Raw genomic sequence first — 27,044 nt, forward strand, 5'->3', positions numbered from 1 at the left:
GATCACAGAGACTTAACTCCTATCCAGGCTGGTAAAGTACTGTGTCGCTTTTAAAATAACAGAAACTTTTCCAAGAGACGACTACAAGAACTAGTAGTAATGAGAAAAATAGACCTGCCTTCCTGTTCATTTAAGTGGCCTACAGCTGAGACTTAAAAACATGACTGAGAGAAACTCTTGATCACACAGCCCGTAGTTGGGACTCTGAATTGGAACACATGGTTTTCTGAAGGTTGCTCTTCATTTCTCCAGAGCTTAAATATGACCTGTTTGTTGCACATAGACAACTTCTGTATTAAAGTATCAGGCTAAGTTGTACTAACCCAAGCTGAGGGCAGGATTTTTGAAAAGTGAAAGCCAGGCAAAACAGAAGAAGGTTGGCTCCTCTGAGGGCTTTTTATTTCTTGCTTGGAATCACAGTAGAGAAGGTCAGCTAGAGTTACCATAAGAGAAACAGAAACGAATGTTTTGAAGCCGACTGAAATTTCATCATCTGCTCACACTGAGGTAAATGGGGAAAAAAAGATACCAGAGCACTCAAACAGAAGGACAAAAGGATGGGCTGTATCTGACTTGCTCTCTGAAGCAGAAAGAATTATAACCGTTACATTTCTCCAATAAATCTATTGACATGTACAGAGCAAAGCTGTAAACAATATTAGGCTAATGCCCTCCTACCTTCTTAGCTATGCACAGAGTTCGTAGGCCATCACGGGCATAATAGTCCAGATGCTTCTGTGTTTTTTCTTTTATTCTCTTCATTCTCTTCTCTGCACTAATGTCATCTGTGGAATACAAGATAAAGATTCCATATTTTAAGCACAGATTATTTCAGACCTAATGGACTAAGATTAAAAAAAGAGTGGGTATTAGAGAAAACTGGGTTCCAGTATAATAGGAATTCCTTTAAAAGCTCAAATTGTTGGCTGTGCATAAGCTGAAAGCTTGCTAAAGATCTTCTTTCCTTTAAGATAACATTACTTGTGTTTTTTTGGTTTGTTTGTTTATTAATGTTATAGCACACTTGCTGACAAGCTGAAATACAATGGTCAGGCCCTCATGACAGCATTATTGCAGAGTACACCACACACATGGGTTAGTGCTGTCAGTGAATTTTAATTAGCCCATTCTATATTCTAAGCACTACTCAGGTTAAGTAAATATCTCACTTCTGATCTGCAAGGATAACACTAGAGAAAGCTTATTTTTTTTAATATACTTCTAATGCCTTCTATTTCATGCAGAGAAGAGTACTTCAAACTTCTCGTGCTTCTTTATAGGAGACACAACAGAAATAGCTCACTGGGAAATTACCTTTGGCAGAATCTTCCAGCAAGTCCATTATAACAGAGTCAGCTCCTTTTGTGTAGACAACAATCTCCTTACTTAGAGGGTGTCTCACTACTACAGACATCCTTTTCCTTACTGAGTCAAATCCCAAAGTGTAGAGAATATCAAAAGTCAGGAGTGTGCCTTGTGGCAACCGTACAGTTACCTGTTCAGGAGTTCGGGACACTAAAGTAAAACTATATGCCTGGGCAGCATAGACAAGCGCTGCCTCATCTGGGCTCTCAGCCTCATAGCAAAAGTCTGTTGGCAAAGAACTGTTAGTTACGGATTTAAAAACCTCATCGAGGGAAGCACCACCAATATCTGTGCTGCCCTTGCCCTGGAGCTCATAGCTTCTACTGCTGGTGCAGCAGTTGTCGTCATTGTCACAGCAATCCAAGGCAGCAAGATGCTCCTCAGTGTTCTTTGCACTGAAGCTAGCGCCTAGGTCTGAACTAGACTGAGAGGATGAAAAAGACTGACTCAGGCTTGCTAATTTTAGCCGTTGAAATATCTGATGAATCTTATCCAGGGTGATTCCTGAAGGTTTTATTGGTGGTGGGACTGTGACCTAGAAATACAAGAACAACTACGGTTAAAATAAATGAATGCAAACTGCAAGATACTTTTCAAAATCTTAATATATTTTTCTGTATCTAAAAAAAATAAAAAAAAATCTAAAAAGAAACTGCAGATATTGTGGTAGCCATAGCTATTCATCAGACATAAAAAGCCATATTAGAAGGGGATATACACAGGCAGGGAAACAGTAGATATTACACAAAAGGTAAAAAAGCTAGAGGAGAACTCCCAAAGAAACTATTTTTCACCATTTCAGGTTTCACTGAACACTGCTCTATGTTTTTAAATGAAAGCATAATCGATTTTCCTCGTACACTTAAGGTTAGATTACCCTTTGTCTTGGCTCAGTAGCTGTGGAAACCAGGACTGTATTGCAGATGGCAAGAGCAAGAAAAAAGTCAGTAAGGGATGGGGAGGTCTTCATATGTATAAAAGGAGAAAGATTTTCAGTCTGGAGTGCAGCTTCTCTCACTCGCCTCAGCAGCCTGCTATCGGGAGCCACGTCCTTTTCCTGGAAGAGAAATTACTTAATGAGGATTATTCCCATTTACCCTTGTTCCCAAGGAAGAAATGTCACCTTGATAGTTTCCTCTTGCATCTTATTCAATTTACACTTAGAATTATGTAAGGTAAATACCTTTTTTTTTGCTTGACGTCTAGGGAAAAAAAAATACACTTTTCTAAAAGCTACATAACTACATAATTAGAAGGAAATGAATCTTGATTTTATTTCTATTGAGATCTGCTAGTATTCCAGAATAATTTATACTGTATCTCCAAACTTTGAAACCGCTGACTACTGAATTAGAGTACTTTCCATATGCAAGTGGATTTGGGATCTCCCATTTCTGTGTGAGAGCCAATTGTTATTTCAACAGAGAATATATTGTGCTTATGGCTTGGTTACAGCACTATCATCTCTTTTTTCTAGAGTCCTTTTGCTTTACACCCAGAAAGAGAAGCTGTCTCAAACTATTCTTCCTCCATTTTTACAATAAATAAATAACTGCATACATTCTTCATTTGTTCCTGAATGTTACTGTAATTTCACTACCACAGTCATTCTAATCAAATCCAAATTTGCAAGCCAAATTACTTAAAAAATGTCCCTTACCTACAATCCAATCTGATGTAGGCCTACGGGAGTATTACCTTTAACAGAAATTACGTGTTAGCAAAGCCCGGTTTGGACTTAATTCAGGGCCATATTTAACAACAGCTTCCAAATTTAAAAGGTACTTTCCTGTGAGCCAACACTTTTGGATACCTTCTTTAAGGAGCTGCCAAAGTGATTTAGCTGTTTCCTAGTTCATCTCAGCTACTACCTTCTCCTCCTTCATTCTGGCACAGTTTTCCTGAGTTGCCTAAATATCCAACAGAAGTTGACCAACCACCTTCGTGGCTGTGTTGTGCTGGGGTGAGGATGTTGCATTGCAACTCCTGCTTGCTAAAGTGAATTGAGGTTCTTAAATCATCCTCATAACTGCAGATAAATCTACTGCTCATTATGCAGCACAGAGCTCAGTTGAAATCCAAAGATGAAGCAAGGTTTTGCACTTTCTGTGCTGCAGGAGGCTCTGGTTCCTCTGGTTCAGTGTTTTCACACTTTTTTGTTTCACATATGGGGAAAGGTTTTCTGTATAGATGCAGTCCTTTCTCTAGCAAACTAGTACAGACTGAGGGCAAGCATGGTTTTTTTTACTTATCTTCTTGTGTCTCTTAAAAGAAATCAGAGTCTGAAAAGTTGAAGTTGTCATTCTCTAGAAACTCTTTCACAACGTTGCACTGCAGCGGTTACTGTGGGCAAATGTGAATCTGTGGCCTGTACTGTGCTTGTTACGTATAGCAAACCCAAATAGTTTAATTGCACAATTCCAACAAAAACAAATGTGCAGACGAAACTCTATTAACTATATTAAGTTCAAAACATGAATGATTAGAAGCTCATTGACTGCCTGCCCAGCTATTAATAGAATTTCCTCATGCACTGCCACCATCAGACTGAACCTCACAAACCACAAATTATTACACATGGATCTTAACCTTTCCTATCCATCATCATCCTACTCCATTTCTGTTGCATCTATATCCTCAATATCTGGCTCTAGTTCATGTAAAGAATGACAATGTACCAGTAGGAATTCAACCTCAGCAGAAATTTTCTGAGTTCAAAATTTTCCTCTGGAAAAAGAGAAAATGGTCAGGTCAATTTTGGCCTCAGAGACAGGTTTTAAAAATGAAAGAATATATAAATCAATTTTTATGAGAAAGTATTTTTTTTTTTTTTTTTTTTTTTTTTTTTTTTTGCATTCAGTAAAATGTAGAGTTAGGCTCTGCATTACACATATGTTACTTTTACTCTAGAAAAGACAAGCAATGCTATTTAGTTATTCTTCTAGGATCTGCATGCTCCAGTTTAATTAACTTTATCAAATACCATGAAAAACCCATCATCTTCATCTCTATCTCAGAAAGGCACTGAGAAGAACATGTTAATTTATGAGAGCTTCTTGTATTTCAGCAAAACATGGAAGCTTGTCAAGCAGAGAACACTCACACAAACAGGCAGGCTGAAGCACATTCTGTAGCTGCAGAGCTTCCTAAATGCAGAACACTGAAACAAAGTCCGAACGTGCTGAGTCGCAGGCACGATCAGTTAGTACTGTACAAAGCACTCAAAATACCATGTGCAGCCTGCTTATCATCGGTTCATGTGAGGCTGATTGAGAGTAAGTACATTTTGCGATCACTGCATAGAGAGTTTTCCTTTAAAAACTGATCACAGATAAATTTGACATTTGTAAATGATTATCTTTTGTTTGGCACAGTTACTTTCCAGTTAAACTCTTTACATTTTGTAGGATACTATTATGTTAACAGCCCTCTTGCTTTAAAATGCTTTTATTGGCAACGGTTCTGACATGCAGGTGCTTATAGCAGATGTTGTGCTAACCCTTACCCAAAAACCACTGTGTCTTCTCAGCAGTGCAAAGTTCTTCAATTTTACTATTACCTGAGGCTACCAGTTTTCATGAATAGTTTCATGGGGCTGGAACATCAACCCTTGGAAACTTGACATTTATTAAGAAAAAAGCAAACAACAGCAAATTGTAAATGCCAACTACTGGCCTTTGGACTTCACATTATTATGTATTTTCTTGATCTGAAGAAGCTAAGGCTCACAATTTCACGGGGAGCATTGTGTTTGACAGTCGCTGACTGCCACTGAATACTTCAAAACTTTTATTTTAACAGAGCCATTTATCCAGAAGTGCTCTGCAGGCCTTAAACTAATTTAGTCAAACAGCAATCTTTGTGTTTTCAATCATGCCTTGTTAGAAGATAAATTTTTCTTAGAAGACTTTAACTACTGAGATGCATTCAGGCCCATGATTCTACCTGTATAACTGGAGTACTCAAGATGCTCCAGATCTGTAGCAAAGTATAAATTCATCAGACAATGTGATATGAATTCCAAAGGATAGGAACCAGAGAGACACAAACAATTTTAATATCCCCATTTTATTAATAGGGAATTGGCTTGGCTGATAAAGAAAGCCACCACTATGCATTTGAAGGATATCTGCATACAGGACAGCCTCTGGGCAGCACCTAAGTGTCTCCATTTTTACTACGTGTTCATATTTGTCATAGAGGTTAAACGATTATTGCAGGTAGAGTGACACCTATTAGCAGCTAAGGCTGGTTATTTCCATGACAGCAGCTTAATCTTCCTCTACAAATATGTTTGATACTAGTTTCACAGAGGAAAAAAGTATAAAAGATGGCAGTTTATTTGTACTTATTTATATTGCCTAGCAGTAACAAACAAAATTGAGGAAATATACTGGCAAGAGATTCCTTCAACACACTTTGAAAGTCATGATTCATGGGCTCTCAAAAACTCATGGAGAGATTCTCAACATCCCATGAGGACTGGGCTGGGAAATGGTAGGATAACAACTGACAACCCGCCTTGTTCCAAGGGCAGGAGGAGTACTGGCTGATGTATACTACACCACAGAGGAACTGGATGAGGCAAGTAGGATCTTATAATGCACCTAAACTACTTTGCCAAGAGGAGTAAGTGCAGAAGATAAAGTTCTGAGAGTTCTGTATTTGTTAGATATTTTTTAAAACACCTAATTTGGAAGGGTTTTCTAGGAATTTAATTTTAATTGGAATTCTAATTTTGAAAGTGTCCAACCTTCTCCTAGAGCCCATAAGAGCCTTTTGTGAAATGTCTGCTTCAAGAAGAAAAGAATAGACAGACTTTAATTAGGTTGTGTTAGATTTTAGGAAGTTTCAGATCTAAAATTCAGCTGAGTCTAAGATTTTCCTAGAATTGCAAAGAGAGCATGTGTTTCCAAGTCAGTACATGTGGCTAGGCAGAGGCTACCTAGCTACTGAAGGGGGATAAGGCTCTTCAGCATCTTGCAGAGTTCAACATCTTGCAGAGTTCAACATCTTGCAGGGTTTAAGATTTTATTCTGATAAGACCTTTTGGCTTAACTCTTATTATCTTTGTGAGAAGTGCCTTTTTAAAAGACAAACAAACAAAACAAACCACAAAAACCTTGAAAAATGCAACATTTATCTTTTGACACACTAACCAACTCCCAGAACTGCTCTGGAGAGTGACACTTGGCCATTTGACATGCACAGCGCAGGGGTGGCTGAATTTTGATTAACAGAGGTAATAACTTGCAGCAATAGCAGCAGAAGTAGTTTGTGGCTTTCTGAGCTCCATTCAAAACTCAGACTTCAAACTCATACCCTCTTCTCAGCCATCACCTCCCAGGAGGACCTGTACCTCCTGTTTCTGCTAAGCCGGGCGCCAGACTCATGGCCATAGCTCCTCTTGCACAACCCCAGCCCAGAATCCCCACCTCACTTCACCTGGTGTGCCAGAACAGTACAAAAAACTCATTCCACTTTGTGCAAAGTATCTCTTGCTGTTACGAACCACAGACTCAATCCTTGAACTCCAAATTCGTGTCTCCTTCTCCTATCAAGCAATCATCACAAAAACTCACCTGTGTAGTGCAGTCTTTGATAAAAGGACCCAGATTCCCAAGCCCTCACTCAGCTCCCTTATTACTGCAGCCTGCATGGACCCCAACGCTTTGTCTCCCCATCCTTAGCTCCAACAGGGCTTGGATTTCTCCTGCCCATGTGTTATGTTCCTATCACAAAATTCAACAGGAAGGAGTACTCCTTAAAATGTGTTAGTTCAGTCTGCTTGTACTCACAAGGGTACTGCTGAATGCCACTTGAGACTGGTTGCTGTCACGACGACCAAGTGACCTGTTCCTTGTATGCCCCTGAAAATGAGCTCTGGCACTCTGGCATCTCCTTAAAGGTCTCATGGTCCTCTGCTTTAAAGTGGCTGATGTCTCAGTATTCATGGGAGGAAGAGTGAAGTGTTGAAGTTTTGAAAATTCCTCATCATCTAAATCCAACTCTTTGTGTGTTTCCAGGCGCCTGGCTGTAGAAAGAGAAAAATGAAACCTTACTTCTTATTCTGTTCCTTGCATTGCTCAGTAAGTATTCATTAGTTAAAAAAACTGAAACAAACCAATTCAAAGGCAAAATATCACAAATGCCTGCACCAGAAAAACTTTGTTCTCCAGTTCCTGGCAACTGCCACTCTCCAATCTTTATTATTGCAAGGAAACAAAAATGCACTTTCAAAGCAGTCATTTTTATGGACTTCTAGTGCTTGGTCTCTTTAGCTGCATTTTGCAGTTGCCTGAAACAGGAGAATGAAATACAGTAATTCACAAATTTGCTAATGTTTTCAGTCACAGAACACAAACATCTTTCTGGCAGCTGCCTGCTGGCTTAATAAAATCCTTCACACTGTGGAGAGAGAGAAAGTGGCGACCAAGAAAGGGCCCGAGTCAAACCCCCAGGTTCAGAGCACTGAACACCAAGAGGCTGCAGATACGGACTGCAGGTAGGGTCGACTCAAGAAAACATGCAGCTGTACCTTTCATATCACACAGAAGACAATGGTACTTTTGGACCCACTGAGTTTAATTACTGTCTCAGTTTATGAGTTTATAAAGGGTTGGCTGGCTTTCACATAGAAATGAAAGAGAAAATCTTCTGTTTACACTCTCAATCGTGTATTGAGTGCAGGGCAAAGCCTGAGACGCCTGCAGAGGGAAGCAAAAACCTTTCCCATCTGACTTCTGAATCTTTTAAAACACTTTCACAAATCTCAGTAACAGAAGTCCCTCACAAAATGGAGACAAATCCACAAAGCTGCACATTCAGTCAGAGGGCTCAGCAGCTTTAAATATTAGTATTTAAAGTAATAACATTTATTTGCTCAGAGAGAAAAGCAAATATAAAAAAGCATCTCTCACCGTTTTCCTGATGTGAAAACTCAATTCCATCGACAGTACAGCGTCGGAATACCATTTTGTTCTCTGTTAGTGTCCCAGTTTTGTCTGAGAAGATATATTGGATTTGTCCAAGATCTTCAGTAATATTTAGGGCACGACATTGTATGGGCAAGTCTGCTTCTTCATCATACAGATCAATGTCATTGTGAATTAAGAAGACTTGGCCCAACTTGACTAACTCGATGGACACATAAAGAGAAATGGGGATTAAAATCTGAAAGAGAGATGAAATTCTCAGTGAGGGGTAGGACAAGAAAAAAAACCCCTGCACACAAGAACAATGGATAAAGAAGGGGAAAAAACGTGACAAATTTGACACAAGATTCCTAGACCACCAAGTGCAAAGATGGGTCTTTCAGAGGATGGTCTTTCAAAGCACATTTTCTGGACAGAGGTGCATGCTGCTCTTAGACTCCTGAAACTCGGAAAGGATGCACTAGCACAGACTAACTCTTTATGTAAAAAACTTTCACAAGCAGTTACTTTGCACACACTTCCCACCCGCTAGATTCCCTGCCCTGAAATAATAAAGAATGCTTAAGATGTACAAATATTCTCTTTCAGTAATGAATAATGATTCCCCAAGGAATCTCTGAAAGTTATCTTCACATTTCTTTCATATTAAAGAAATTCTGTCCACTAGAATCTCAGCAGTTTCATCAAGAGATCTGAAAAGTAAATGTAATTTTTTCCCCCATCCCATAAAATGTTCTCTCCCAATTAGGCTTAATCAGACTCAGATATACAAGCATTCTACTTCTAATTTAGCTTCTTTCCCAAACCAGCAAAACCATAACGAGTTATTATTTCCCATTAGCAAAAATGTCAATTTTGGTTTCACTGTTTTCCTGAGATATCAAGTGACAATCTCATTTTGGAATTCTGGACGTTGACAGGAAAAAAAAAAAAAGCTGACATTTGGATGTAAATCCTTGTGAGGTTTCAACAGCAAGAAAGAAAAAAATATGCCGTTAGAAAGAAAAAAAAACCTGACACATCATTTCACAATTGGATGAGTTGAAGCACTCCTAGCAATATTTTCAAATAGGGCTAAGAATAGCTGCACAGCTATTAGTTGATATTAATTGTTCATTAGTAATTACACTCAGTTTTGAATAGCTTCTTCCTTGAAGGTAACAGGTTTTTGTCTTTTACCTGCAACAGGATTATCATTGTCAAAAACATGTAGAAACCGGCAAGAGCTGGAGACAGAAAATTGCCATTCTCATCTGGGATGTCATAAGGTGGATGCTCTGAGAAGTTTCCAGTCCAAATGCCATGCCCTGCAGGAATGATATACAATACTGATATATGCTGAGCAGTCAGGTGATTGACAAAGCTTCTGAAATTTGCAGATATGGACTGCTATGATAATTCAAAAGAAAGAACATTTCAAAGCAACAGTTCCCAAACAATGCTGTAAATCTACTGGAGAATGAAACATGTACACAGAGCTCTGTAGCACACGCGTATCACTGAATGCTAGTAAGAAATGAGCGGGCACAGGTATTTTTATTCATCTCTCCCTCAGCAGATGTCCCCCAGGGCTCTCACCTCTGCACAGATCTCTCCTCACTTCATGTTTTGCTGCTGGAGGATTCCATCTCTGCCACCTGTCCTTAAAAATCCTCAGTGCTGAAGACTGCCATTCCACTTTCTAACAGAAAGAAACCTAACTGTTACGTAGACAAACCAAAATATTTCTTATCCTTCCTGGCCATTCTTGATTTCCGTCTGACTTATGAGCTCCTACAATTCAGTCTGTGCAGCTCTTTTTACATTCCCTTCAGTTAAGTCATACCACAAAACTGCTTTTTCCCCTGTGCCTTAAATATCAGTAGATAAGACTGAATTGCTACAACAAAACCCACAGTTCAGGACTTACCAGCAGCCCATCACAATAACTTTACCACCTTTCACACCACCTTTACTGAAATAAACTGTGCAAAAGGATGTTGCTAAATTTACAGCATCAAAAACTTCACAGGACCAACAACTGAGTTTCCCTCATTACGTCAGTGCTCCAGATGCCAAAAACCTCGATTAGTCCACTTTGCATATTCAGCTCTGATAAAACATCTATGAGCACTAATTAAGCAAGCAGTTGTTTTGCAGCATCTGTCCACGAAAATGCTGCCAAAGGAATTAAAATTGTTTCAGTAGTTCTTTTTGGCTTCTAGAGACCACAAGCACATCTGAACACAGACAGTGGTGCTCTACAAGCTACTTCTTACACAATTTTTCACTGTGTGCAAGAAAAATCCTGATCACAGAATCACAGAATGTCAGGGGTTGGAAGGGACCTCAAAAGCTCATCCAGTCCAATCCCCCGCCGGAGCAGGAACACCCAGATGAGGTTACACAGGAAGGTGTCCAGGTGGGTTTGAATGTCTCCAGAGTAGGAGACTCCACAACCCCCCTGGGCAGCCTGGTCCAGTGTCTGTCACCCCCACTGAGAAGAAGTTTCTTCTCATATTTAAGTGGAACCTCTTGTGTTCCAGTTCGAACTCATTACCTGATAGCTGATCCACCAGTAATATAATAGTTCTTCCTGGAACCCCCACATTCAACCAAGGCCAAAAAGCAAGAACTCATGGTAGAGCTACAGGACATTTTGAATGGCTGAAAGGTAATGGACTCATTACTGTTTTACGTGTTTCGCTTAGATCATGAACACTTCATAGATATATTTTTTTTAACCAGAGCAGAGAAATTGGTTTTTAAGTGATTTTTTTTTTTTTTTTTTTTTTTTTTCCCCAGCTGAGACTACTTTAAATCTTAAATTAAAGGACTTTATTACTCAAGGGCCCCTACACACCAGACAAAGAGAAGCCTCTGAATCTACATGACAGCAGCCAGGGAACAATGAAAATAAAGTCTCTTCCTCACACAGAGCTCAGCTGTCAAACTGAAATCCCATTTCTGTGCCAAAAAAGCAACGTGAAGCAGCAAAATTAAAAAGTGATTAAGTCAGTTCAATTGTTCATCGTTTTGGATGGACCCTGCTTCTAATGGTATTACACTGATGACTGGCTGGTACATCAAACCACATGCCTCCAGGGCAGGTTCAGGAAAACTTGACAGAAACACATGATTTGACTTTGTTGTTATTAATACAAAAATAATTCAGAGCAGTAGCACTAAGCAAGTTATCACTGAGATAAAACAGATTAAAAAGAGACTTTGAACACAAGTGCTTATGGGAGCCTCTGTTATTTCTTCAAAGCTCTGACCCATTCAAAAGTCTGTGGGTTTAAAATCTGGCTCTTCCCTCAGGATTATGGGAGTCTATTAATCCTGACCTGCCCGGGACAGATTGCAATCAGAGCTGGAAGGTGAGCAGGTGCTTACAGGCAGCAAAGATGATGTCTTTGAGACTAGCAACCTAGCAAAGTCTAGTCCCCTAACCACAGTTACTATATTCAAGGGTGCTCACTTGTAAGGACCCCAGAAAAATGCAGGCTATTCCTACCTAAACAAGCCACCTTGCAGCCTGCTCTGAAGAGGCTTTTGAGAAGGAAGGTAGCTGTAGAGGCTGTAAAGTTCATTAATTACTTATGTGCACCTCATGGATTGTAAATTAAGTAGCTCTGGATAACATCGCTCCTGAAAGTATTGGAGGAAAATGTTATGGAAGTGAAGGTAAAGCTACGTGGAACAAGGATCCGCATAGGAAGTAGATCTCAGTTGGCAAGTACTGATTCCTCTAGTGCATTAACCCAATGGATTTCCCTTGCTTGCTTTACACATATTGTACAACAGTGAAGATGTGGCTTATCTGAAATACTTATAACCATGGCTGAGTTTTCTTCTATCTGAATTGCTCAGATTTGCCATTTTAACTTACCTTTTGGCAAGACCAGAGCCTAAAGACCCCAAGAGCATTCAGCTCTAGATCTGATCTCACTCATGTCTACAAGCTGAATTTTAACAACTGTTTAGAAAAAAACCAAACAATTAAATAGAAGAAGATTTTTGTCAGTGCTTCATACCTACAGCTCCAACAAGACACATCACAAACAGGAGTCCCACACATAAGAAAATATCCATATTCATCCGACGCTCTATCTTGCTGCGCTTGTAACGAGGACCATTGTTATTTAGCATGGCCTTAGTTTCATGACCTTCAAAACACAAATGAATATCACCATGTTTATGTAATATTTTACACTTTTTTTTTTTTTTTACTATTTCTCTCACAAGATGAGAGCAGAATGCTCATAACTAATGTTAATTTGACTCTAGTTTCATTCAGTAATTTTATTGCCTATCTTCTCATTTGACTGAATAGCAGAATATATCAAAGACTAAATCCAGAGGTTTGCAAAAGGCCTCCATTATATTACAGATTTCAGCTGTTATATACATTTTACTTTCCCACAGATAGCAGATTTGGTAGGATTACAATGTTTATCTAAATTTGCAAAAGCCAAATCTCCTTGAGAATAAGAGGAAAAAGAACAATAATATTTTTGTGTTTTACAATCGACCTGAATAGTTGCTATATAGATTCCCGAAAACTACATTTCAATATTTTTCAGTGGTTATTTAAAAGCCACAAAACACATTTAATGTATTAACTTAAATCCAACATACCAGATCCAGCAGTGTTATTTAGCTTTTCAGTATGTGGTTATAAAATGCTAGAAAACAGCAGGGTTAGAAATAAGAAAATCCCAATCCTTAAAATTTTCTGAATTAGAATTGAGCTGGCATATTTGTAATGAAAAAAGAGCAGTGCTGTAAGAAGCTAACAAGCAGAAATTGCTTCTTCTACACTATTAATAGTATCTAAACTGTGGCTCCAGAGTTGAAATATCTGGATACTGTCTGTTGCTATATTAAATGCTATCTTTTATGTTTATTACTACAGTCCTTTCCCCTGAAAACCCAGACCCAGCAGACTTGTATTTAGTTTTTATTTGTAGGTGCATGGTGTGTGTGAGATGGACTGTTTTCCAAGCTACCTTTTGGCTTTCTCTAGGGAAGCAATTTGAACAAAAAGCTGAAAGTTAAGTGTGATTCAATCACGCCTGCTGGATCCAGTCCAGGTTTATATCAAAGGTTATTAATTGAGGCAGAGAATAAGAGAGAAAACTACTCTCCAGCCTTATGTTCAGGACATTCACCCAAGAGCTGGGACTCTCAGCTTTTTGTTCCAATGAATATGTAATTATTTACACAACCTGGAGCTGTGTCTGTGGGACCAGCTTATTCTACCACGGCTCCTTCCTTTCCAGCTCATGTATATGTACATACCCACTTGTGCCACACAGTCAGGTATTAAGGGTACAACTTGTGAAGCAGGAGATGTGTGCTCACTCCCGTACCGGCAGAACTAAGAACAAAACCCAAGTCTTCTCTTTGGTGAACAAATGCTCTAAGCACCGAGCTGCGCAGAATGGGAGGGTACTGCTGCCTGCACGTCTGTTCCTCCAGCAGTTGTGTGAACCTTGTTCATCACTTTTCTTTTATGTCAGGTTTAATGGAATGTTTTGTGTTGAAAACAAAACAAGCCAGAAACCTCTAATCTCTTACAGAAAACCCGCAAGAAAATGTTGATAGATTTATTTCAGGAAGAAAATGGTAAGAGATTTCTTTCCAAATATCAGTTCTATCATTTTCTTCCACTTCAGCTGGCCAACAGGAAAAGTATACAACTCTAATACAGATACCACCTTGCAAGAAACAAAATATCAGAAATAGGAAGAATGAACTACTTTATTCTCTAATCCTCACAGTTTCATGTGCTGTGCAGCCCAGCACCTCACCTACCATCCCACTAGTACCTTGTTTCTCCATTTATGGGTACTGATGAGCTTATCTAAAATGTCATACTGGCACTTTATTATTTGAAAAACTTATAATTCTTGATGCTGGTCCTGTCAGAATGAGAAAACTACATTGACTGTTGCTCTGTAATGAGGTTTTTGTGCATTAGCTCCATTGCTATGTGTCAAACCATCTGGGTAGCCATGAAAAGTATAACCATATTTGGGTCAGACAAGAACTGCACAGGCTAAACAATCACATTAAGTGATAGCTTTACTCTTCACAAAGGCTTCCATTAGAAAGTAAATTTGAGGAGTAATAGAGCTATACAAATGGAGAATGTGCCATTTTATAATGTGATTGATCTTGATTGTTCAGAAAAGGTCACAGATTATGATTAAAAGCCAGAGCATAATCAATGCCAAAGAACCCTAGACATTAAACCAGTACTGTCTCAAGTGAGTCTATTTTTAGAAGAATAAGAGTGAACTTTTATACTGACAATAACAGAAAGATGTCAGTTGGAAATTGAATTGAAGACTTACTCAGATCAAGGACTTTAAAATTCCAATCTGTGCTACTAGCAGCTTAAGCAACATTAACAGAGATCCACATTAGGGTCTGTGCTGGTGGTCAAAGGAACATACTGGGAAATCTCAACTAAAGAGAAGAAAAATAGGAATCCTAACAGGAACAGGGAAGACACGTTACTGCAGTCCTATAGGGAATTATCCCTGCAGAGATTTTTACATGGTAGTTACTTGCAAAAAATGAGTGATTGGTTTGGCTCTGGCTGTGCTGTTCTGTCTGGTAGGTGCCGGTGCCATCCTTACATGTGGCATTCAGAGAGACAGGTAATGAAAGACCACAAAGCAAAGGTTACTTTGGAAACATATGGGAGCTATAGTCATTTAGAGTGCACTCCAGTAGTGAAATAAAATGGTCAGTTGTCAGGTAAAATAATCTGGATTGTGGACATTAATGTAAGATAAATGACTCTTGACTTCTCTTTTCTCTCAGGTGGCTCAGCCTTGAACCCCTTGCTGCTAGCTAGACATAAAACAGGTGACACAACTGTACTGGAAAGATAAAAATAAACAATAATGGGATTAATTGTTGTCTTTAAATTGACTTTCATTTAATCTAAAAATAAAGAGGGTAGCTGATACGCTCTATCTGAAGCAAAAGAGGGCACAACTGGCAAAGCCAATAACAAGTCATGCTCACTGAGAAAAAGCAGTGGTAACACTCCAAAGGTAAGTGATGCTGAGAAAAAGTTGAGCTGACCCACTGCTGAACCTGGCACTGCTGCATCTGATCTGGGCACTGACACTGTCTTGCTTGGTTCATGTCTCTACTGAGTGAAATTCTTGGCTGTATGGACACACTGCATCTATGTCAGCACAACCCTCTGTTGCTGCTGCCTCTTCTGTCCCCCAGCTGCTGGTCTCACTGTCTGCAGTTGCTTGCCCTGGCACAGCTTGAGCTGCATCAGTTTCTGCCCTGAGGACCCAGTGAGACCTCCCTTGGGCAGCCATGTAGATTTTATGCCAGATGGAATTAGCATTATAATCAGAACTGCAGAGCTGAGAGTTAAATTCACCTTAGCAATTTTTACTTGTCTAGATATTTTTGCAAGATGTTGCAAAGATAGCAAGAAATTTGACATAGACAAGGATACTGTCAGTTGCCAGAGACCCAGAGCAGGACTCTGACTTTGGAGATGGATGAGTAATACCTTTATGTCAAAAAGTTATGTAATTTTCTAGCGCACCATCAGTTCTTAAAGCAAAATGTCAAATTGTGTTGCAATATTAGACTACACATATTTACTTAAGGATATTTACAGGGAAATTCTACGTTTACCTAGCTAGAAAGTACACCTTACCTGCATATATAACAATTCCTGTTGCAGCCTCAGTATTTCTGATTGTACATCCACGAAGCAAGAGGCTTTCAATGTTAAAACCAATCCGTTCATGATTTGGCTGCTCCCTAGAAGGAAGAAAATAAAATAAGTATTTTTTATTTCCTGCTCTAATAAAATATTAAACACAATTTTTGTCTGCAGGTCTGCTTCAAGTTGAAATCGAGGAACTGTGAAGGCCCTGTTTTGCTTGTATTTCACTCAACTGCAATAAAGGCTCCAGTAAAAAGTTACAGAGAAGTCCAAGTGTCTCTTCTGAAGACCAGTTTCATTATGTATGTATCATGATATCAATATGAAACATTTGGCTTTCACTTAGGACCTTATCTGACAGGTTCAGTATATCACAAATGAAGTCAAGACTCATTGTGCGACTTCATTCAGATTAAATTCTTCCAGAAAGCTGAACTGCATTTGCTTGCTGGTAGAGGTTCATGTGAATACGTCTGCACCCTGCAAGAGCCCCTGTCTCTGTCAGCCACCAAAGGGCTTCTCATCTTCGAGCCTCAGCTGAAGAGTCTCTGGTCTGAGGCTCCTTCTTCCTCACTCTCACACCGGATGGAAGACTTTCCATCCTGGCAGAAGATGTCCTGTCTCACACCAGATCCTTCTGCTAGCAGAACACTCAGAGTAAGTTATAAGGTCGGTGCTCCACCAGGCAGGCAATTTGTTACTTGCCACTGGAAACAAAAACGTAAAATTACTTTTGCCCACAGTTTTTATTATATAATCTGGTAAGCTCCTCCTGAGATTTTTACCAAAGCTGAGATTTTTCACTTCAGTCACTCCATCTAATTTTGTCATGCAAATATCAACATAAGAAAGATCTTTTTTCTAGAGTATGTGTTTTTTGCTACTTTCTGTTTGATATTTAGCATGGCATTTACCAGTAAACTGCAGCATCACTTAAACGGAGGACAAGGTGAGGTGCTATCTCAGGGCTAAGTACAGGCCTATGTCTGTGTACAGCTGCACATGACTACACGACATCAAATTAGACAAGTGAAAAGGTTTAGGTACCAACAACCTACAGGTGGTAGAATTGTAAAACATAATGCCAGAAACCTGTTTTTCTAGGAATCCAGATTCAGCCTTGGTGAGCTCATTTAATAGGAACCTGCTTGCTTTCCCTTGAGCAAAATTTGCTGTGGTCAGGCAGGTCAGATGGATGTCACTGAGTTGTTATCATTTTTAGCAGAGAGAGTACTGCTACTGTTTTATAGCAACACAATAGAGCCTCAATAATTTATTAAGGGTTCTTGGAGAAAAATGTAACCTGTTCCAAGCAATTTGTGTTTACTAAATAGCTCAAATAACAGCAGGTCAAAGACAGAAACTCTACTAAAAGTTAGTAAATAATTTTCACTGCAAATTATTTTATCTATCCCTGAAGTGGTGAGAGAAAGACAACTAATTCCATATTCCACTAAGCAGGTGAGATAATAGTTATTTCAAAAAGAGATTTCTGTTACTGACTTTCAACAGAGATTTGAAGATTTTTAAGGAAATCGTGAGTTCTAAGGGTATGCATGTGTGTGTGTTTTCTTGTGACATGTTACCTACATTTCTACAGTCTCAGTGCTCTTCTGCCATATTACAGCAGGATAATTGGAAGTATTGCTTTAATTTAGATTATACACAATGGTCCTCAAAGCCAGCAAACACAGCCAGTGATCAATACAAACTTGACCTCTTTTACTCTTTTAAGATATCACAGCAGCGGGGAAATAGCATTGCTATTAGAGGCTTCAGTCTTACAGGGCATAAATTCTCAAGACCAGACTAAGTACAGTCAGTGTCAATATGTGAGAACCCTCTGGTTTACTCATGTCAGAGTAAACAGACCATTTGCAACTACTCCAGGTAACACTCTTGCTGCATTCTTGCAAAGATATTAACTTGTATTTTAGCTACTAGAAATATTAACAAAGCCGTGGCATAGATTAGGATGCTGGCACACTCATACAGTCCAATTATTTGCATAACGTGAGGCATGCATTTGGGTTCGGGCAGCAGGTATTTTGGACAATTCTCTGGTGTGGTGTGGGAATCAGCATGGACCAACAACCACTCTGAAGAGGACCTTGGGAAACAGATGCCCTGCGTTGGAGGGTAATAGAATTTTAGGACATGAGCCATGCCATACAAATTGGACTTAGAGCCATGGAATGGCCTTAAATCTGTTGGATTTGCTAGTACAGATTTCCCTGTAATGCCTATGCCAAAACTGTTTAATGAAGAAAGAACACAGGGAACAGAGGATATGGCTTTTTCCTCACACACGTAGGTTTACACTAGAGAAAAAAATATTAAAAGTCTAACACATCAGTTCAGTAAGGATTTTCTTCCTTGCTAACATTTTCTAGCTGTAAGAAGAAAATCTGTTTTGTTTGTTGGATCCTGGATATGTTTTCCCTGTAGCCATAAATATGAAGAAACTAGAGCCATGCAGCCGAATATCTTTAAACATTAGAAAGGATTTAGATTTAAAAAATAGTCTAGTCTAACCATCAGGTCAAATGTAAATGAGCTGATATCTGAATTCTGAAAAGAGCTGAAGCTTGTGAGAACAGTTAATATTAAACAACCACAAAGTCAATGTCAAGCCTTGGTCCTGCCTTGCCTCAAAACTCAGATTCCAGTCTACATTTTATATTGATTTCTGAATCCAGGAATAGATAGTAGTGGCATCCATCAAATTTCTGCAAAGTATGTTCCTTCCATCCAGTTCCTCCAAGAGAAATATTAAAGTTCAGACAAAAAAAAAAAAAGCATTTATGGATCATAAATACTTACATGTACCCTTTGAATTTATTGAGATCATTGTTAGGCATTTCACAGACGATGGTGTTTTGGAAAAATTCAGGTTCAAATAAAGCATTCTGCAAGAGGAAACACACTGAGAATGAGTGTCAAATCCAATGAGTACTTGAAATGCTAAACACTAAGAGCAGTTCAGTGTAAGCCACCAGGACAGCTGGGGACCAGAGCGCTTGCTGTGAGGAGAGGCAGAGGGAGTTCAGCTTGTTCAGCCTGCAGAAAAGCTTCAGAGGGGCTGAGTAAGGAACTGAGATTTTCCTCTCTTGGATTAACAGCTGGTTAAATGAAATAAAGAAAATGTAGTTTATTGGACAAGACATCACAGATGCCAATTAGTGAAAACATCTGTTTTCATTTTAAGTAAATGTAACAGATAGTTCAAATTATTTATGAAACAAAGCTAGCCTTCAACCAAAAGCAAGCTCAAATGAAAATAATTTCAGGATTTATGAGGATTTTGAAATACGTTAGAAGAGTTACATTACTGGTGTTGTGTTTTTTTTTTCTTGAGTGAAAAAAATACACAAAACTTTTATTTTAGATTAAGAAAACATAACAAAAATAGGATCTGACAAATATCAAAGAGAATCATTATTGTTCTACCATAAAATCTTTAAAAGAACTGAAACTAATTTTAATCCAAACTCCTTCCATTAGTAAAACTTGAAATCAAGTTTGCTTCTGGGCCTCCCTCTTGTTCAGCTCAATAAACTAAACAGGAATACCAGTACATATTTTCTGTTCTAGAAATATTTGTACAACAGGAGAACAGGAAGATGCAAAAGGAACCTGGAGGGCTCTTTACTAATGAAGAAAACTAGTAGCCTTCTGGCTAAAAAGGGGTAGAGAAGGATGATTTTTCTCCCTTTTTTTTTTTTTTTTTGTTTTGTTTTGTTTTGTTCTGTTTTTGTTTAAGACAAGAATTTTAAATTTGAAAATCCAAGTTAGAAAACGGACAAAGGAAAAGGAAAAAAATAACCCTTCAGTCCTTCCTCTCAGTCTTTCACAGCTGGATGAACTCAATATTCCTAGGGGTTGCCTAACAGAAAGAGCTAATGCCACGTCATATGTATTTCCTCCCTCCTTAAAGAGCCACACTTTATAGACACAGTTAAATCTGAGTAAGTTTTATACAGCACATAAATCACAGGAACAAACAGAGTTCAAAGAACAAGGAAGAAGTTGGCACACTAAAACCTGTACATATGATATTTAGTATGCTGGTGTTTTTTTTAGCCTACGTACTACTCACACTAACAGTAAAATCACAGGGTAATAGAGTTGACTATTTAAACTCTGAAGAACTGCATTCCTCTGTAAGTACAAACACTTCTGAGATACAGTTTATCTAAATAACAACTCAAAGCCTAAAGAAAATAACCATGAATAGGCAGTCTGCAGCATAATTCAGAATGTAGGGATTTTCTGATTTAAAGAAAGACTTCCTTGTATTATAAATGACTGAGGCAAAAGTTTGCATTTTGTAAGACAGAGCACTCTGTGTTCCTCTAAAAGCAAAAATACAAAACCCAATGTGTAAACTATGACTATGTGACACAAATGCAACATTTTTATTTCTTCTATTTAAACACCCAATTTATTGTTCTTTTGCTAAATCTCTACACGTTCAAAATCTTCAGTTTGCCTCAGGAAAAAAATCTCTCACTAATTATCACTGAAAAAGGTATGCTTTGTACTATGGCATCCTGAGAAAGCCTTTAATTGTGCTTGCAAAGTGATTCCCACTTGAACAAAGAGCGAGTAACACTGGAGTACCCTACCTGGCCATGGAAATGGTGTACTTTTATTTAATTAATCTGGTTGCTCACCAGCAGCTGTGTCCCACCCACCAATAACCCCAAAAGATCTTCCCAAAGGGACTGCTACTAATGGCTAAATAAAGGAATGTAATTCCTAGAATTATTTGCCAGGTTTTCGGATTTCCTGTCTCCTGGAGTGATTCCAATGTAACAAATTATCCCTCTTCACATACAACTCCTTAAACTTGTTCTGTGTTTGAAAAACTGCCCTGCCCTGTTTGAAAAGATATGTAAAAATGTAACAAGTACAATGCTCCCTAAGTAATATTTTCTTGTTTACTTCAGGTTTATCACAGAATCACAGGTTGTTAGGGACTGGATCTCAAAAGATCATCCAGTCCAATCCCCCTGCCAGAGCAGGAACACCTAGATCAGGTTGCACAGGAATGCATCCAGGCAGGTTCAAACACAACAAGAGATAAAACACAAATCAGGAGAATATACCAGTGAAGTGTTTGTAAAAAGGAAATTATATGGTCTATGGAAAAAAAAAAGTGATTTTAAGCATTCAGACAATCTCCTAATAATCAAACTGATGTCAAACATACCAGCTTTATTTAACTTTTCACATTTTAATTTACCTTGAGTTCCCATTCAGCTGCTTATTATGCTCCTATAAAAGATTCCATTATTTTGCTACAACTCAGCATGCCTTAGAGCAGTTCCAGTTGAACTGCTATACGTCTACCTGCCCAGCAAACGAGCGACAGAGATGCAAAGTCCATCAGGAAGCTGTTTACAACTTTAGAAGAGGACCATGAGTTCTCTTCCCATTGCCAAGCAGAAATCATTCACTCGGTAGCAGTGGCTTTGCTGTGGGATGCGCTGTGTACCATGACAGCCTGTGGCTTATACACAGGGAAGACTTGCTGCTGTCCCAAATGGTGACACTGTGTGTTGTTGCTTAAGCATCTGTTGATGCAGTTTGCTGCAAACAACTACTGTCTGAGCTACAACAGAATATCAGAATAACAGAAAACAACAGAAGTCTTCTGGGACAAACTGCTGTTTTCTGTACAGGGTGTTGGCTCCAACAGCAAAATGCTTTCACAGCTGCATCAGCACAGCCAGCCCCTCAGGAATGGTGCCATTCACGGCTAAGGTTGGGGGAGAAATGGGCCCAAACCAGCCCTGCACGGGCTGCGTTTTCAGCAGACTTACCTGGCTGGAAAACCCCAGCACAACCCGTCGTTGTTTAAGGTTGGTCTCCCCATCCAGGTTGGCCGTCTCCAGGTGGCAGACCCCATTCTGATCAGAGGAATACAGCAGCAGGATATCGGCTGGGATGGTCTCGTTACACTGCAGCTGCACAAAGTCTCCGACACGGACGTCTTTCCAGCATTTCTCAACATAAGCATGTTCTTCCCTGTTACATCAAAAATATCATGGGTGAGCAGTGACAAGAGGAAGGCAGGCCTCCTGGTTAGGGGGGCTTTAGAAAAATAAAACAAGGATGGTGGCAAGTTGCTGTATTTTTTTGGAAAGACACAGCACAACAGCTAGAAGTTAATGATTTAGACTTTTCCATAATATCACTTCACCGTATATCACATTCAAATAAAATCTTCACCTGGAATAAAAGAATACTACAACAAAAGCTCTCTTTCATTCCAGCATTAGCCCTATAATCTCCATAGCAAAAGACAGAAAGTTGTTCAGACTAACAGAGCTGTTTTAAATTATCTTATTCAAGAAATTTAGGCATTTCACACATACACACAATCATAGTTTTTAACTATGTGACTATTTCTCAGATATTTTCCAACAACATATAAATCTTGAAATAAACACACTGCTTTCTCAGCTACACTTGTTTCAGGTCTCTCTTGTTTGTAACTCTCAGAAGGTAATTACAAATCTTGAGCTTATCTCACAGTAACAACTTCAAGAGGTAGAACAGCAGACAAATGACCCTTTAATATTAAAGCAATAACATGCAACTAGAGCCCAAGTATAATGGAAGAGTTAAGATAAAAGAAATGAAGATCATCTAAAGAAAAAAAAAAAAGATAAAAAGAACCTTGGAGTTCAAGGAAAAGAAATTACTATATCATCAACAAATTGGTGCTCAATGATTCAGGAAACAGCAAACTTTTTTTTGACATTACCTTTTCCATAACTGATCCTTAAACTGCTCGCAGTCACCGAAGCAAACTGAAAACTGCACAATAAGCTTTAAAATTAATTTATGGGAAAAATGCATGGGCAACAGTGGCCCAATTCCTCTAACTCTGAGAGGAAATTATTTATTCAATATGATTGATCGAGTCATCTAATGTCTTGCTCTGTAAGAGGGAAAATGCTCATGATAGTTTAGCAGACAGACATTAAAAGGCTTTTTGTGATAACTCAGGGTCTTATTTGTGCTTAAGCTTTTAATCATCCTCGTCTATTGCCTGAAGAATCCTGTCTTTCAATTAAGAGTTTGTATCACGGGAAGGGAAGCAGTGATACAGTAGATAAAGCGTTTTTCTCCAGTTCAAAGCACACATCCAAGCTCTGCTGCAGTCAGGCCAAAGGCTACTTCTTGCTGACCTGTTTTCCCAGCCTTCTGTAAAGGAGAGCCAGCCCAATGCTGACAGGCAAACCCTTGCACTTGGCAGATATCCTTATCTGTAAAGCAACATGAAATAGCAGCTTCTCACAAAGGTTATGCACACAGTTTAAATTCCGCACATTTCCCAGTGCTATCCACTTTTTATTCAAAACAAGAACCCTCAACTCCTAACTGTTTAAATCTCTTTAATGCTAGATGTGAAGCACTTTAAAAATAGTGGTATTGTATCAATGATTTTTCCTTCTTCCATCATTTTTTCATTCCTGAACTTCTCATTCTTCTTATTTTGTCTGACTCTACTTCATGTCCTTTTTAGTTTTGCTCGACAATGGACATAAAAGAACACAATGAAAAACAGAGGTTTGTTGTAAATTAATTTGATGTTGCTGCAAACTTAAAAATTCCAGACCAATTCTTATTTGAAAAATATTTAAGCAGGTGTATTGAGTATTTGTTGTTCTGCAAAGTAGATACTAATGTTTATACAGCAAAACAACTATGTAATTGTGAATCCTTCCCATGTCAAACACTTTCCAGGTAGAACTTCTTAATTTGTTTGTTTAAGACATAAAAATGACCGTACAGAAGCAGTTTAGAACAAGCAGATGGCTTGCCTTGCTATTTGGATGCCGTGTGTAGTTTGCGTATAACGTTTGCCATGACTTCTGCAGGGCAATTCTACCTCTCTGTATTTCAGCTCTTGCACAGTTCTGAAGTTTATGGAACACACTCTGATTTTTTTACTGCTCACAAGATCCTGTAGAAGGGCCTTGCCTTCCACACCAGCCTTAAGAAACCAGGTTAGCAAAAATAATCCATAGAAATCATAGATTTGTAACATTTTTTCACTAATTCCCTGTGACACATATATTACACGTAAAGCTTCAGTTCTGCCCGTTCACTAATTAAAGAGGAGACAGTGAGTCAAAAAAGCCAAATGACATCTTTCAGATCAGAGTAAAAGTCTTATTCAGCACAGGGACTTGAGTTCAGGAATCACTAGAATCCCAAACGTGTTCAGTTGAACAGACCGTTCCTCTCTCCCAAGGAGCACTGAATTTAGTAAAGAAACGCATTTTCTTTCCCTGAAAGGATTACTCAGCTGGAGCTGGAAGATTTACAATTTCCTACAGTACAAAGGTTTTCTACAACTTTGTAGAGAATTGCGAACAGATGAAAGGAAGAAAAGCTCTTCACAAGGAACCTGGTGTACCCCACAGCAGCACTGGTCCAGTTGCCTAACAAGATTTTTCAAATGAAGCAGTTTCCTTTCAGCAATTCTTGTAACTGGGAACACCGCCCACTTTCTGTTCAGTGATTAAAGTTCATAGATCAAGCTCCAGTTTCTAAATAAACAGAGGAGCTTTGTAAATCTAAGTCTGACGAGAAACATATAAAAAGGGCAGAGGTGTTTATTCAACAAAATAAACAAGATGGGGTGGTTTTCAATAGGTGGAAATCTGATTCTTATAGCATGTAGCAGCAGGGCTGTGGCAGGTCATACACATGAGCTAAGATGACAATTTTCAGCACCTTCTCTCCTTTACCAGTCAATTTAGCAAAAGCACACTTAAAAAGTGTTCCCTTGCTGTCCTGGGATATCAGGTAGCGTGATAATGCCCATCAGCAGGTGCACAGACAAAAAGAGGCAGCTGGTCTTGACCAGTTGAAGTGAAGTCTGCCAGGATTTGTTATTAGGCTCATCATATCTGACTGGAAAGCCTGAAGTAAATAGACTTTATGAAGTCATTTTTGGGAAGAAATGATCGTAAAAAAAATTCTCCTGTGTTTGGAGGTCGTGGGGGGAACGTGAAAAAACTATTGACTTTGTGTCAACAATTTAATTTCACATTCTTGGGTTCAATAAAGATAAATTTCAAACAAAAAACTGGGTCAAACTGGACAGTGAATGGCAGCAAATAAAAATTATTGTTCTGCTCCCCAGAGGAGATCAAATAAAAGTCATTTTTCATGTACACTCCACAGCTTATGTGTACTAGATTGTCCCAGAGAAAGATCTTCAGAAACTCTTATAATCTAGAAGAATTGTATCGACCAACTAGTTCAGTGAGTCATTTTCTTGAATTACTGCAAGCTCCATCTCAGGATCTTTTGCAGCTTGTAGACAATGTTTGCTCTGCCTTTCACCTCCTAAATTGTCATTAGGTTATAACACTTCGAATAAAATAATATCAGTGTTATGAATAGATAAACCCAAATATTCATGCTTTATTTTACATAAATTAACTAGAATGTTACATTTGAAAATGACCCCCCTCAAGCATCACCTACTTTATTAAAAATGGTCATGTTCTGAGATTCTCAGTTCTACACAGACAACAGCCTGAACCACACAGCTACTTATCCTTTATGGTCTATTTTTGCAAACAGAAATCCCACACATTAAAGATCACACCAACTTTTATATGGAAAACCAAAATGTTTTCAAAGACCACTTAATGACCATGACCTCAGTGTTAGGAGCCACTGCCATAAAACTTCGAAAAACTGACAACAAAGGAGCAGATTTCAGATGTGAGGAAGGCACTGGACTGGAAAGGGACTGATGCTGAAACCTGTCGATAGGTCAGGGTACAGCTCAACTTGGCTGACAGTATTCCTGAGCTACAGATATTATCTGAGCACGAGAAGCTGCTGCATCATCTGTGCCAACTCAACACTGACTTCTGCCACATCACTATTACAGTAGCTGGGAAGGTTGTTTTTGTGATGTGGACATGAGCCCAGTAGCATCAGTGAATGATGTCATTTAGCAGCAGTCCATCCTGTAACAGGCCCTCATTAACAAGCAGCTGTAGCCTTCACCTGTAGCCCCGAACTCTCAGGCTTTATGAAAGCCATGAGCATCTTTCAGAGATAATAGCAGTGAAATATTTCTAAAGTCTAGTAAAGTACATCTTTAATTATACCATTTTGGTATTCCAAATTCCTTACTGCTAGCAACAGATCCTATCTTTTTATGTGCTAAAACTGTCTATAGCATCCTACCGAGGAAGTTATTATCTCAATGATAAAGAAGCCTATATTCAACTTCTGTAATTTCCTTTTTTTTTTTTAATACTGTCTTGACCAAAATGCAATTGATATGATTTTGCCTGGCACCAGCTGGAACAAACAGGTAACTCCAAGATCAGCCACTTACTGACTGCTAATCATTAGCATTAGTTTCTAAGGACTCTCATTAGTTTATCAGGTTTCTGGAAGCCATAATCTAGATCAGCTTTTTTGCTACAGTCATCTCCTTACATGTCCATGTAGCTCTTGAGGTCATACAGTAGAAACTTGCTTTTCTCCAGGTTTTAATGGTGTCTTAAAAATCCAGAAAGTTAGGATGGAACTTAATACCATGAGGTCCTGATTCTGCAGGTCTTTGAGCCAAGCCCATATGTTCTTATTTATTTGCCCTTTGTCTTTAGTTTCTGCTGCTGTCTGGTAAAGCACTGCTCTTTTTCTGTGAAGCAGCTTTAAATGTCTTGGCAGGTAATAGATCTTGAAGAAAGCTCTGATAAAGCAATACACAAAGTGGTGGTAGCATTAGTAATGTATTTACAGGTTTTCTTCCATAGAGACCAAGGGTCCTCACTGTAGTGATACACACTGAATGATGCGACCTGCTAGCTTGCTGCTCTTTGACTTTTAAGTGTTACTGCCTGGACCGGGTGAGTGTTGAAAACCTTTTTCTTTTGCATTTAGTCAGTTCAGCATGTCACACATTTCTTTGCCAAACAATCAACATGCTCATCGTAAGATTAACTTCCATTTTAGTGATTTCTTCACAATTTTGGTCTCATGGTTGCATGGTG

The 27,044-nt window shown here is 38.8% G+C and overlaps 1 protein-coding gene across 3 annotated transcripts in view; it reads right to left on the minus strand.

Moving 5' to 3' along the window:
- Positions 1–27,044, minus strand: part of ATP10B (ATPase phospholipid transporting 10B (putative)) — a 63,492-nt gene that overhangs the window by 16,289 nt on the left and 20,159 nt on the right. For all 3 annotated transcript variants that reach the window (XM_021289245.2, XM_065030055.1, XM_065030056.1), the window contains 10 exons: positions 21,825–22,029; positions 18,820–18,905; positions 15,985–16,091; positions 12,317–12,448; positions 9,480–9,607; positions 8,286–8,538; positions 7,164–7,399; positions 2,243–2,422; positions 1,315–1,900; positions 679–785 (listed from right to left, as the gene is read on the minus strand). In XM_021289245.2, coding sequence (XP_021144920.2) covers positions 679–785; positions 1,315–1,900; positions 2,243–2,422; positions 7,164–7,399; positions 8,286–8,538; positions 9,480–9,607; positions 12,317–12,448; positions 15,985–16,091; positions 18,820–18,905; positions 21,825–22,029 — 2,020 coding nt within the window. The remainder of the gene's footprint in view (positions 1–678; positions 786–1,314; positions 1,901–2,242; positions 2,423–7,163; positions 7,400–8,285; positions 8,539–9,479; positions 9,608–12,316; positions 12,449–15,984; positions 16,092–18,819; positions 18,906–21,824; positions 22,030–27,044) is intronic.

Source organism: Columba livia, chromosome 14 (genome assembly GCF_036013475.1).
Source record: "Columba livia isolate bColLiv1 breed racing homer chromosome 14, bColLiv1.pat.W.v2, whole genome shotgun sequence".
Lineage (NCBI taxonomy): Eukaryota > Metazoa > Chordata > Aves > Columbiformes > Columbidae > Columba > Columba livia.